General features: G+C 37.5%; 1 protein-coding gene across 2 annotated transcripts in view; it reads right to left on the reverse strand.

The window, feature by feature from the left end:
* abl1 (c-abl oncogene 1, non-receptor tyrosine kinase) overlaps nucleotides 1-13,734 on the reverse strand; it is a 50,610-nt gene that overhangs the window by 8,437 nt on the left and 28,439 nt on the right. Inside the window, exons 1-3 of one of the 2 annotated variants that reach the window (XM_016469068.1) lie at nucleotides 10,024-10,541; nucleotides 8,199-8,363; nucleotides 3,356-3,651 (exon numbers count right to left, since the gene is read on the reverse strand). In XM_016469068.1, coding sequence (XP_016324554.1) covers nucleotides 3,356-3,651; nucleotides 8,199-8,363; nucleotides 10,024-10,108 — 546 coding nt within the window. In that variant the 5' untranslated portion in view covers nucleotides 10,109-10,541. Of the gene's footprint in view, nucleotides 1-3,355; nucleotides 3,652-8,198; nucleotides 8,364-10,023; nucleotides 10,542-13,734 lie in introns of those variants that run through there. The other variant, XM_016469067.1, reaches the window with a different exon arrangement.

The following is a 13,734-nucleotide window of genomic DNA, read 5'->3' on the forward strand; positions in this document are numbered from 1 at the left end:
CAAGATGCGCATTAAATATCGCATGCGATTTATCATGCAGCCCTACTAGCCGCTGAACCCAGGACAGACTGAGGTACTAATGCATTAAAGTCACCATGAAAACAAAATGGACTATTCTCATTTTTAAGGAATATGCAAGATTTATTATAAATACTTTATCAACATAAAACCATGTCTGCATTTGTGATCGGAGAAATGACAAACAACAAGCGCTACTCTACACTGCTCAAAACTCGCGTTTGAATCGTCAGTGGCAAATTCTTTAAATATAAAAAACGTACTTACAGTCTGTGAGTCAGAACAGAACAGTTTCCTAACATTGTAGTCTACTCTACCAGGATCAGGAAACAGTCCTCCATACCCCTTTAAAATGATTTTGAGTCAAGCATTTCATGCGAGTATGAATTGTTGTTACAGCATTTCCCACTAACATTTTGTGCTCTGTTGAGCGGATTCTTAAACAGCTCTGATTGGCCATTGTGTTCACACGCTGAAATTGTGTTCTCCCGAGTGTATCTATCTGTGTAAGCACTCAGTGAAGATTTTGAAGCGTGAAGAGATGATCATTGTAGCCAATCACAGACTATCTGTAGAGTACAAAAACACAATGGCCAATCAGGTGTTTGAGAATCCACACAACAACGCTCAAAATGCTAGCAGGAAATGCAGGTATCGTCACATTTGAAAATTTCAGTAGCGACATTGGCACTTTTGACAACACTAATTACAAGAGTTAAAAACGGCACAGGAATTTAGCAGTGATGCATCACGTGTCAAAGAATGTAACATTCGAGAGTGATACACTGTTTCCTCTTCAAAATCCTAATTTCTGTGTGAATGCATTAATGAGGTTTCTTTAGTGAATTCATGCGTGTTTAAATGCACCTTTTTAATACTTTAGTGGTGTAATTACTGCATTTTTAATATTTTCATCCATATGCTTCAGATGTGGCAGGAGGGTCAAGAAAACTTGGTTTCATGTCATGTTAATCTGTCAAGTGTCCTGAATGGAGTTATATGATACTGGCTGTATAATAATTAAAAACAGCTATCCTTACTAATTCTAAATGTTTAAATCAAGGATGTACATTTTAAAAACGCAGATCTTCCACCTCAGGTTAAATGTGAACTGTTGTGCTGAAATGGCGTCTCAGACTCATTCCTGACGGCTTACACTGGAGATTCCAGCAGGGAAGTGTGTCGCGGCCTCATGCGGAGCCTGTGAGGCAGACGAGGCACGTCAGGTATGCGAGGAATGAGCGCAGCGGTCATCAGCATTCAGCAGGAATGCAGCGCTGCAGTGCATGCGTGACACATGGACTCATTTATCTGCCCACGGGCTGCACTCATCATCGTCTGTCTCTATTACTGAGTGGTGCTGTCAGGAGAGCACTTCAGCATGCTATTGGAACACACTCTATTTAACTAACTAATATTAGAAACTCAAAATACTATATAAATGAAAGGGTAATTTACGCTATTGAACTAAACTGAGTCATCTAAATGAAGCTAAATAATGACTCCATTGTCTTCTATAGAGCTACTTTACAGATGAAATTCTATTTGTTTCATAGTTGAGTTCTGCAGCATTAATACTGTAATTTTACTGTTTATTACTGTGAAGCTGATTTGAAAGAATCTGTATTATATCAAGTGCTACAGAAACAAATGTGACTTGATTAATGCAAATAATAATTAATATAGTGGTTTAAAAAAAAAAATCTAATTCACCATTTCTTCAAGAAATTAAACTCTATTTTTACTCTATTTTGGAGCCCTGATCCTACGAAAAAGTGATAATTGCTAGCAACTGTTATTTAATTTCTACTGAAATATCAAGGGAGCTATGGTGCTTCTCACCAGCCAATGTGTGAGGAAATCAAGACTAGTTAGCAACCAGTTAATGAGCTAGTCTAAATATTGTAAGTGAGTTCACTAGCTATTGTTGAAAACACTCCATTTAATTTCATGTGTCCTGTAGTAGGTAAGGAAATTAATCGTCACATTCAGCATGTGACTGACCATATGAAAACTGCATATCTGTGCTCTGCCAAATAGTCATCTCAACCCATGAGTATTATCACTGAGAAATGCATGCAGATTTATTTTTACATGAGAAAAAATTGCCATCTGAATAGTGCTTGAGCTTTTAAGGGTGTCTTAAAAATCAGGTATTGAAAACTAGTTTTATTTGTACACATCACGCAGCATTCTCAAATGTTTCAGTAACTTCAAAGTTCATTTCAGACTAGTGAGAGTGTGTATTTTCACCTGCTGCTAATCAGATGTGTATGATAAGACATTCTTCAGCATGCTATTGGAACACACTCCATTTAACTAACTAATATTAGAAACTCAAAATACTATATAAATGAAAGGTTAATTTACGCTATTGAACTAAATTGAGTCATCTAAATGAAGCTAAATAATGACTCCATTGTCTTCTATAGAGCTACTTTACAGATGAAATTCTATTTGTTTCATAGTTGAGTTCTGCAGCATTAATACTGTAATTTTACTGTTTATTACTGTGAAGCTGATTTGAAAGAATCTGTATTATATCAAGTGCTACAGAAACAAATGTGACTTGATTAATGCAAATAATAATTAATATAGTGGTTTAAAAAAAAAAATCTAATTCACCATTTCTTCAAGAAATTAAACTCTATTTTTACTCTATTTTGGAGCCCTGATCCTACGAAAAAGTGATAATTGCTAGCAACTGTTATTTAATTTCTACTGAAATATCAAGGGAGCTATGGTGCTTCTCACCAGCCAATGTGTGAGGAAATCAAGACTAGTTAGCAACCAGTTAATGAGCTAGTCTAAATATTGTAAGTGAGTTCACTAGCTATTGTTGAAAACACTCCATTTAATTTCATGTGTCCTGTAGTAGGTAAGGAAATTAATCGTCACATTCAGCATGTGACTGACCATATGAAAACTGCATATCTGTGCTCTGCCAAATAGTCATCTCAACCCATGAGTATTATCACTGAGAAATGCATGCAGATTTATTTTTACATGAGAAAAAATTGCCATCTGAATAGTGCTTGAGCTTTTAAGGGTGTCTTAAAAATCAGGTATTGAAAACTAGTTTTATTTGTACACATCACGCAGCATTCTCAAATGTTTCAGTAACTTCAAAGTTCATTTCAGACTAGTGAGAGTGTGTATTTTCACCTGCTGCTAATCAGATGTGTATGATAAGACATTATCTCTAATTACTGTTATCACATGATCACTGACATGTAAAGCTTATGTAAAGTCAGACATGTAAAGCTTAACGCTCTGTGGATGATGTGAGCACAACTCGTTCTGAAGCACACTACTGCTGGAATATTCTGACTCTCACCTTGCCATCCGAGGCCGTGTTGATGCGGTAATGGTAGACGCGTCCCTCGTAGCGCAGCGAGATGGACCTCTGTCCTGGGCTGCTCTCGCTCTCACGCACCAGGAAGCTGCCGTTGATGCCACTGCTCAGCAGGTACTCGGCGGCGTTGCGGGACACAGGCCCGTGGTACCAGCTGTGCTTCTCCAGGCTGTTGACGGGCGTGATGTAGTTGCTGGGCACCCAGCCCTGGCCATTCTTGGTCTGAGCCTCGCACCACTCGCCATTGTGATTGTATCCCAGAACCCTCAGCTTCTCTCCTGATCAGAGCAGCATGAGAAATGGGTTACGTCATAGGGGTCATTCCGTGTCAAATATACCAGCTCAATTTTTGGATTTTGCTAATATTTTTTCTGAAAAAACATGTATAGTGATGACAGCCAAAATATTAAGTGTCATAGATGAATATTTACGGAGTAAGAAAGATGGCAGCATCATGATGTTATTTTTACAGAGAGATTGGTAGGTCTGTTAGTAAAATCTGTTGACTTTAGCAATCTTCGTTGCATTATATGCCAGTGGTGACCATTCAAAAATGGGGAAAGAGCACTTTTCAAGTTTTTTCTCCAAAGTTTGCATGACTGTATCTCAAGAAGTATTAAAGATATCTTAATGCCTTTTAAGATACTGGGTCTTAACAAACTTTCCTTTTGGCGTCTTCATTTTTAAGGCCCTCTATGGTTCAGTTCCAGAGATATTGGAATTTCAATATGGCTCCAGGATCATTAAATTGTACACAATCATTAAATAGTACACGTTCAGTGGTCAAAACCAAAATGTGGGTCACTTTGCATAAATACGATACTTCTTTTCTTTTAAAGAGGAATGTCTGAAGAACAAATCATGTTGAAACTAGAAATGTATCTCGTTTCCCTCTGTCAAAACAACTGCATTGAACATACCTGTCTGAGTGCCATATATATTCTTTTTCCAAAGTTTGCGTGCCTATAACTCAAAATGTATAAAAGATATTGCAATATGATTTTAAATTCTAGTTCTTAATAAACGTTTCTTTTGGAATCTTAATTTTCAAGGCCCTATATCATTCAGTCCCAGAGATATGGGGACCTTAATGAGGCTTCATGTCCAGATTGTTGAATATTACACATTTTCAGTGTTCAAAAACCAAATACAATTTAACGATTTACTCCTGGAGCCATATTGAAATTCCAATATCTCTGGAACTGAGCCATAGAAGGCCTTAAAAATGAAGATGCCAAAAGGAAAGTTTATTAAGAACTAGAATCTAAAATCATATTACAATATCTTTTATAAATTTTTTAAGACCCAATAACTAAAATAATCACATACAGCACACCTTTAAGCTTAATCAAGAGAAGCAGGAATCATTATAATGATTAAAATACAATTAATCCTGCAGCCCTAGAGTCCATTGGCTCTGAATAAAAAAGCCATCATTTTGCTTAGCACAAGCTCATTGTTTACATGCACTTCAAAGAGTTGATTTCAATCAGAATGCAGCAAGAATTTGCCTTTTTTAAATGTGCTGATACTGCAGTGAGTGATCAGACGCACTCTCCTCAACAACACACATGATTTGAGGGATCATTCCTGTCTGGAGCACAAGACTGCTTTGATCGCATCACGAGCAGCACTAGTACATCACTATTATGTGAATTTCTTGAAGTGTTCATCATAAAGGCTCATGACTTGGGCCAGTTTTTCATCGTGTGCTCTCAGACACAACAAGCAAATCGCTCTTAGACGAACTGCTTGTGGGGTTCGCATTAGATAAAAGCATTTGCTAAATGAACTAATGCAAATAACAAAATCTGTACTAATCAACCTCCTGTCTGTGCCTTCTGTAGTATATCCTGTGCCCTAATAACAGCTCTTTATAAAACAGCGGTGGGAAATATCCAGGTACTGACTCTACACTCTCTCATTATCTAATGAAGTGATGGGCGTCTGAACGGCTGTAGATCTTCCCCTCACTGTTTTTCATGGGCTGAATGGAAAGATCGGACATGTTGAGCAAGATAAAGGAAGAGAGATGAAGAATGTGCAGCAAATATGTAGATTTCCAGTCAGACATGTGACCTCATACTGTTGCTAATAAATGGAACAAAGAGCAGCATCTCCCAAACAAAAATAAGAAAACACATGCAATAATGTGCAGTCTGTTGTTGTGAAAGATGAGCACGGGTACTAATATTTCTGAACAATGTTGATACACAACAGTATGTGACCACATGTGAGTGCTCAAACACATTTCTAGACCAAAATGCCCATCTTAGCGAGACTTTATTGTAAACAGTTCCTTGGTTAATGAAACCAGAAGGAACTAAATCTGATCTGTGCATTGTTAGGTTGTGCAGTGTCTTGCAGATACCTGAAGGCACTATTTTAACAAGTTTGTGCTGAAAATCCTTTACAGGCTGTCTTCAGCTATGAACAAGTTAAATTTAAGACCTTTTTAATACCACCTTAATATGAAATTTAAGACCTAAACCTGTGATGGAAATATACATATTACATATGTATAGTGTTTAATGTAAAAAGAAAACAATATATCACTGCTGTCATAAATGCTATCTATTATTACAATATACAGTGAACTTTTCAAATCAGCAGATAATATTCCATACAAAATATCCCCACAAAAGCACCGCATCACAGAGATTTTTGTTGGTGTAAACAATATATTCTGAAGCAATATTTCCATCAGTCTATCAGCTTTTACATGCTTAAATCTGCATATTTTTTTATTTACCTTTATAAAGGTCTATTTTTTTTTAACCTTAGTAAATGTATGCATCATCTTTCATGTTAAATTTTTACAACTGATCCAGAAATTCAATATACACTATAGGGCTGATACCAGTCAAATTAAATAATTTACACTGCAAAATTACAACTGCAATAAATAATGTTAGGGAGATTAATGTTTTAAATACATTTTTGAATATACAAATAAGAAATGTTGGGGGGAAAATGCATAATTTTAATCGTACTAATCCACCAGTAGGTGGCGGTAAGTCACTTAATGAGTGAGTCATTGAGTCGTTCATTCAACCGCTTCGTTCAAAATGTATTGCTTGGAGAATGTGCAATACTTCTGCTGTGATCTTTGTTTGGAACCATTTTCGTTGGTGAAATAGAAGAAAACAATAAATATTGTGTCTAACATGTAATTAACTTCCATTACTTGACTACTTAACTACTTGTTTATTGAACTAAAATCAATGTAACATTTGCAATCATGAGAAAAATCAGCAAAAAAGCTCCCCTGTCATGGTATGTTACTTAATTATATTATTTTATGAATAAACTAAACATTTAGAATTTTTTACCACAGTGTTTCTTCTGAGTTTTCTGAATTTATGTGTGCCGTTATGCTCATTTGTTTTAAAGTCTCTTATAAAGAGACAGACAGCACGAGCCTCAACAGTGCGACCTTGATACCAGAAATACACTATCCATTATCAATTGCAGTTTACGTTGAATGTAATAAAATCAGAGAATTATTCTCGCGCTTTGATGCTTCACTGGTTATTTTTTGTCACTAGAGTTTAATCAGGCTATTCTTCAGGTCGGGCAAGTAAAAAAAAAAAAAAAAAACATTTTAAACTAGCTAGAAGGCTGGTCAGCAAGCTGTAGCTCGACCTGTATTTTGTTATTGAAAACATTATAAATAATAATAATAATAATAAAAATCGTTGGTCTGTCCAATGATTGTAAACAATCACTGGGCCCGTCAAACTGGAGACATTTTAGCGGTAATGTGACCAAAAATATTTAAGGCCCATCGAATCTGAATTTTAAGACTTAAGGCCTTTTATTAAGCCTTAATAAAAGGCCTCAATATCTAGAAGTTATATTTTATAACTTTAAGAAATTAAGACTTTTTAGGACCCGCAGACAAGCTTCTTCACCTAATTTGGTGTTCCTCATCAAAAATGTCCAGCCTTTTAAAAATGGCTTGTAATCTCATTATGCTATATTATCATAAAATCTTGGATTCAATCTTTTTGTCAACTTGTTTTCTTTCAATTAGCACAGGCTTTGTGTTTCTTTTGGGAACTGACTGATCGTAGCTCAGATCAATGAGGCCTACAATCAATCAGCTCCGAATACAAATACAAAACCTGTGATAACTGAAAGAAAACAAGATGAAAAACAGATTGAATCCAGTATTTGGATTCAATTCAATTAGCATAATGATAGATTTATAAGATTTATAATTTTTTGTAGGCCGGTCATTTTTGACCGGAAACACCTCAAGTGTATCAATGTGGGAAAAAACTAAAGGAGTAAAAAAAAAAAAAAAGAATTCCAAATGTCATTAACTTGCATATTCGGGGAAAAAAAAATCATCTCCAGATCAAAATGACCGGAACACAGCATGAGCGTTAATTTAATAATAACTCTAAACTTTCGTAATTAAAAGGAGTATGTTCAATAGCACATTATTTACAGTTGAATATTTCTGTGGTATTGAAACTAGCAGTGATTACAGTGAAATTTCACTGGTATTGGTGACAAGTACTGAAATTTTGCCCTAGCCTGAGTCATGATGAAGTGTGTAATGTGTTCAGGGTTAGGGATGTAACGGTATGAAAATTTCTTATCACGGTTATAGTGACCAAATCACGGTTATCAGTATTATCACGGTATTGTTAACATGTGCTGGACAAATCACGGTAATCTAATACGGTTTTAATGATAATTAAAATATAAAATGGTAATACTAACCGTCGGGAATTTTATCATGATTTATCATCAAACCGGTAATCGTTACATCCCTAGTTCAGATGATGAACTATGTAAAAATGGTGTTTCTCACCTTTGGTGATGCTGAGAGTGTTGTCGCCGCTCGCAACGAAGTCATACAGCGCTACGAACAGATTGGGGTCATTTTCACTGGGTCCCGCCAGCAGATTCTCTTTGGAGTTCCAACGAGACGCTTCAGACAGACCTGTGGCCTCAAAATCCGGCCGCTGAAGAGCTTCTGCAAACAGATGAGGGAACATTCAAAGGTCAATAAATAAGTGAATGCATGTTAACATATGAATATAATTCTCATTAGTGTAACAGAACAACCTGACCAGTTTGAAAGAAATATTTACAAAAATGTTAAAGCACAATTTGCAAGTATTTGTTTGAATGTATTTAATAATTAAAATGGAGTAATGTGTTTAATCATGAGAATAATGTACAAATTCTCTGAATGGTAAAAGGGCTTCAGTTTCTTAAAGGAATATTCTTCTGTTGATTCAGGGGGTGATATCTGAACTGATACACTCCGATAGTAACACATGCCCCAGATGTTTCCAGATGTAATCAATACGGTAGGCTCACAATAAAGGTACATCACCACAACCATGTGTGTCATAAAACACCAACATAAACACAAATCTGAACATTATTTGCATCTCTTTAATGAGTCACATTCCGCAACCCCAGAGCGTTTTCACATTCATTACTCTGTGCCATGAGGAAACACACGTGCAGTGAAAGATCATGACTGATGACCTCAGACACATAAACAGGGCAAATACGATACGGCAGAAGATCTGTTTTTCATATATAAACTGACTGACAGTGACATGAATCAACTTAGAGGGGAAAATAAGTGTTTTAATCACCCAAAAATGAATTCAGTCATCATTTACTCACCCTCATCTTTGTGAAATGCAAAAGGAAAAAATTTGAACAATCTTCAATGGCACCAATGACCTCAAGCCCTGGCATGTGGAAGACTGCTGCTTTTATGGTCATTTTGGAGCCTGACAACCATGATAAAGATTCTCCTCGTCTTCCACAGAACAACATGAGAGTGAGTAAAATGAGAGAATAGTAAACTAACTCTTTAACCACCCATTCAACACTGCTGGACATTTTTTTAAATCCACATCACAACTCAATGTTCAAGGCATGTATGTTTTAGATTATGTAACTGGTCTTCAACAATTTTTAAACCAATGTTTAGGGTTTTTTTTCCAATTCCCTATTAACATTATTTCATGTTGATGTCATAAGCAGCCAGTCACCAAACAGCCACAAAGAACATCAGTCACCATAAACTGCACATTCTTTTTGTCAAACTCAGATCGGCCATCCATCGCTATGATCAAACACGAGAAAGACGAGCAGAGTTCTGAGATAAAACATCAGGCTACAATCAGATGATTCTTCACTTTCACATTTCAGCTCCTTTATACGTTCATGCCATTACAGCAAAATTTCACTCTTAATAGACATTGTTTTGTGTTACTGGCATTCAGTAAACTCTGTGCTTGTTAAATCTGCCTAAGAGTTAAAGTCAAAGACACATTCACTAAGATCACTGAGTAAAAGTGTAGATGCATCCGAACTCTCCACACACACAAAACTGCACGGATCAGGAATCAGATTTCCCAGTGTTCTCTCCTCCCTCGTTTTTTCCTCTCTTTCTTTTACAGCGAGCCAGTAAGTCTGGCTTTCCTCTCGCTCGTTCCCCCTCCTCCACTTTCCAAACAGACAGAAGGAGCACCGAGGGCCTGTGATTTTCACGAGACCATCAACCCCAGATCCATCCGTTTGTTCATCTGAAGGCCGTGTTCGGACTCTGCTGCTCTGTAATTGAGATTCTTACACACACACACACGTTCGCCACCACAGTCGCTTACCTTCCAAGTAACAGCTGGAAGATGAAGACAGACCTTTTTTGGATTTACAGCCCACCAATTTTAAACAAATCTCCAACATTTTCATTTGCTTCCCAACACGACCAATTGAAAAAAAATTATCCAGTTCCCGAACTATATTGTGTTTTCTCTTTTATCCAAATGGTTCACTTCAAAAAGTAAACGAAAACACAAAAAATCCATCCACAAAGTTTGTGTTAGTAGCCTATGTCATGTATACTGTGAAGATGAAGTCAAAGACGGCTTTTCCTGGCAAAAACACTGACATCCTGACTTCACACAGTTCTTCTAGCGAGTTTCCAGAGTAAGAGGCTCCATTTTTTCCACCCGCTCCAGTTCTTCTCGTTTTCTCAGTCCAGTGAGGAACTAGTCATCCATACGGATAATTCTCACAGAAAAAAAACATGAACAGGAGTTAAACGAAGCACTTTGACGACAGTGTTGTCTTTTTCATGATGTTATTGACTGAGAGACGATCCACAGGAAAAGCAGGACGCTCGTGCTGATCTCTGCCAACAAAGAGGCCCTTTTGGGATGGAGCGTCGGAGCCGATGACATCATGGCACTGGCCCCGCCCCGTCCCTGAAACCTGCAGCTGAGCAGCATTATCTGCAGTGAGAGAGTGTAACTGGAATCTGCCTTTGTCTTTCAGTCCCACACAGCTCTCGTCCCAAATATTTTCACTTTGAAACAAAGGCACAAGTGCAATCTATAGGGTGAGGATTATTCCTGCCAAACAGTTAGCATGAATTAATCACAAATATCTTCACCTGAACTTTAAAGGGGTCCTATTATGCTCTTTTACAAAGTCTTAATTTTGTTTTGGGGGTGTACTAGAACAGACTCTCATAGTAGGTTCTTCGAAAAACACATTATTTTTCACATAGTTTACATTATTACAACACCTCTCTTCCCCAGTCTGGCATGAACGGCTCGAAGCCTGGTCGTGAAATGTCATGCCCCTTACCATAGCCGCCTGCAAGCTTCAGCGTAAATATTGCATCAATATCAAATCAATTTGAGCGTGATTTAAACCCGGATGATTGTAACCACTCTAAGTTCGTCTGCCTTGGGGAAACTAGCGTGTCTCCGACATAGTGATTACACTCGTTGCCTTCTCTAGTGCAGCTCAACCAGGTCTCGTCCCATTCGTCGATCTTTGTGATATCACAAATCCAGGAATTCTACATTGGAATCAATGGAAACTGAATCTACCTGATACTGCAGAAAGGTTGGTGTTTTTAAAAATTAAGCATCGACTTGATACTGAAGTACTGGTACTTCTGTCGGCACTAGAAACCATCTAATGGAAACCCGGCCCCTTAAAATGGGAATGTGTGAACAAAGGATGCAGCAGTCCATATTTTAGATGGCATGGCCAGCAAATACATCAGCATGGGGTTCCTGTTGTATGGGGGAATGTCTCTAGTCGTGTCGTTCCTCTAAAGTGTTCCAGATAGTTATTGAATGAGTACTGGAGCAACATGTGGGAAATGGCTAATGAGAGTGAGCTCAGACACGAACCCATCGGCCCGGAGGATACTGTGAGTGTGCGGCAAAGGGCATTAGCATTTCTCTGGGACTGACATCATGAGTCTCTGAGTCTGTCCAATGGTGTCTCCAGACAGACGGGAACCTGGGCTGCTCTGAAGTCCAATAACATGGCAGCCAGCTTATATGAAAGAGTCTCTGAACTTTCCAGTCATAAGAAAGAGACAACGGCTGATATGGTTGTGCTGATGCAGTCCAGCTAGAAAGAAGAAAACCCAGCGGAGGTCTAAAATTATCCATACCACAGACGTTAACACCAGTCTGATGCTCTGCTCCACTAACATCAACACTCGACTCATTTCAGACATAACGGAGAAGGTCCCTGTATCCAAGATCTAAATCATTCAATGCCAATGACACCTACAGACATACATCTCTTCTGATAGTAATATGCTTCACTAATCGTGCCTTTTTCCTCTGCGGTCTGACAAATCATCAGCTAAAGTGCTTCTGAATGAAATAACTGTGTTTAATATAATAACTAATTTAATACTTTTCGACTCTTGACAACTACACAAATTCCGATCTGTGATAAGGTCACATTTACTGTTGTTCAGCAAATTTTTGCAGGCAAAATCTAGTCATTTTAATAGGAATCCATGTGATCTGGAATTTTGCACAAAGGTGGAAGATTTCCCCATGCAGATTTTGCAATGGGATCGAGTGGTTCACATGAATTCACTGTGCTGACCAATAGAACTGAAACCTTTACTCTATACTACATTTTTACAAAACACATCTAAGTTCAAAACTTGCTTTGCTGTGCAAATTTTGCCTGCAGGTTTTATGAATATAAAATTAAGACTTTTTATGGAATAAATTAAATAGAACGCAATGTGTCAACATGGTCTCTAAATGCAAATGTCTCGTATTAAAGGGGTCATATGATGCGATTTCAATTTTTCCTTTCTCTTTGGAGTGTTACAAGCTCTTGGTGCATAAATGAAACTACTTTGTTTGATCTACCAAAAGAGGACGATATCCGCTTCGTCATGCCTAGAGCTGATCCGTGCTGGTCGCTGAGGGAATACAACAGTATGGTGAGGGGCGTAACATTTCCGTCTCATGCTTGAGGTATTCGGCCAATCACAACGCACTGGATAGCTGGCCAATCACAGCACACCTCGCTTTTTCAGACCGATGAGCTTTGTAAAAATCGACGCGTTTCAGAAAGGCAGGGCATAGAGGAGAAACAATAATGTACAGTATGTGGAAAATAATGTGTTTTTTTAACTTTAAACCACATAAACACATTTCATTACACCAAATACACAAAATAATGTTCTTTTTAGCAGCATCATATGACCCCTTTAACAACGCTTCAAAGTTTTAAAACAACATCCAATAGATCTCCATTACTTTTTAAATTCATTTTAATTCATGACTTGTTTTCTAGCATAAATGTCTAAAGATTCTTGAATCAAGATATATTTACTTGAAGAAAATTACATTCTTTTCTGTGAAATTGACCAAAATAAAGTGAGTTTGATTAAAACTAGAACATATCTGTCAGTAGGCTCAGACAAATCAACTTAATTCAAAGGTTTTTAATAGAGTTGAGGTACTTGGACTCGGCCTCGAGCATTTATGTAATAACTAGGGCAGTCGCGATTCGTCGATTTTATTCGACTATTCGATTTTTTAAAATCTTCGACTTCATTTTGCTCGCGTCGACTAACCGGCAAAATACTGGAAGTGGCGCATTTCACAGACGAGAATCCATAAAACACATTATTAGACTGTTTGCCAAGGCTACATGGATATATTAAACCCATCTAAAAATCATAATTAAGCATAATTGTGAATTCACAAACGCTACGATTTAATTACATAATTATATGCGATGCAGTTCTAATACAGTATATACGCTTTAATTATTTACATGCGTGTAGGTTAAGTACGTGCGTCACACAGCGGCTCCGTTCACAGTAGTTCCACAGGAACTGTTATCATTTACAAGTGTGGAGCGTCTCAAACTCCATCTCTGCATGTTGTTGTGAGTTTGGGTTTATTATAACGTTCATCTGGGAACGCAACGTGCGCCATTTCATCAGATTTGTAAGGTAAATCATTTATAAATCTACGCAAACTCAGGAGAATACATCGCGGTTTCAAAATAAAAGCTCAAACCCTCACTCTGAG

Source organism: Sinocyclocheilus anshuiensis, unplaced genomic scaffold (assembly GCF_001515605.1).
Source record: "Sinocyclocheilus anshuiensis isolate Anshui unplaced genomic scaffold, SAMN03320099.WGS_v1.1 scaffold1045, whole genome shotgun sequence".
Lineage (NCBI taxonomy): Eukaryota > Metazoa > Chordata > Actinopteri > Cypriniformes > Cyprinidae > Sinocyclocheilus > Sinocyclocheilus anshuiensis.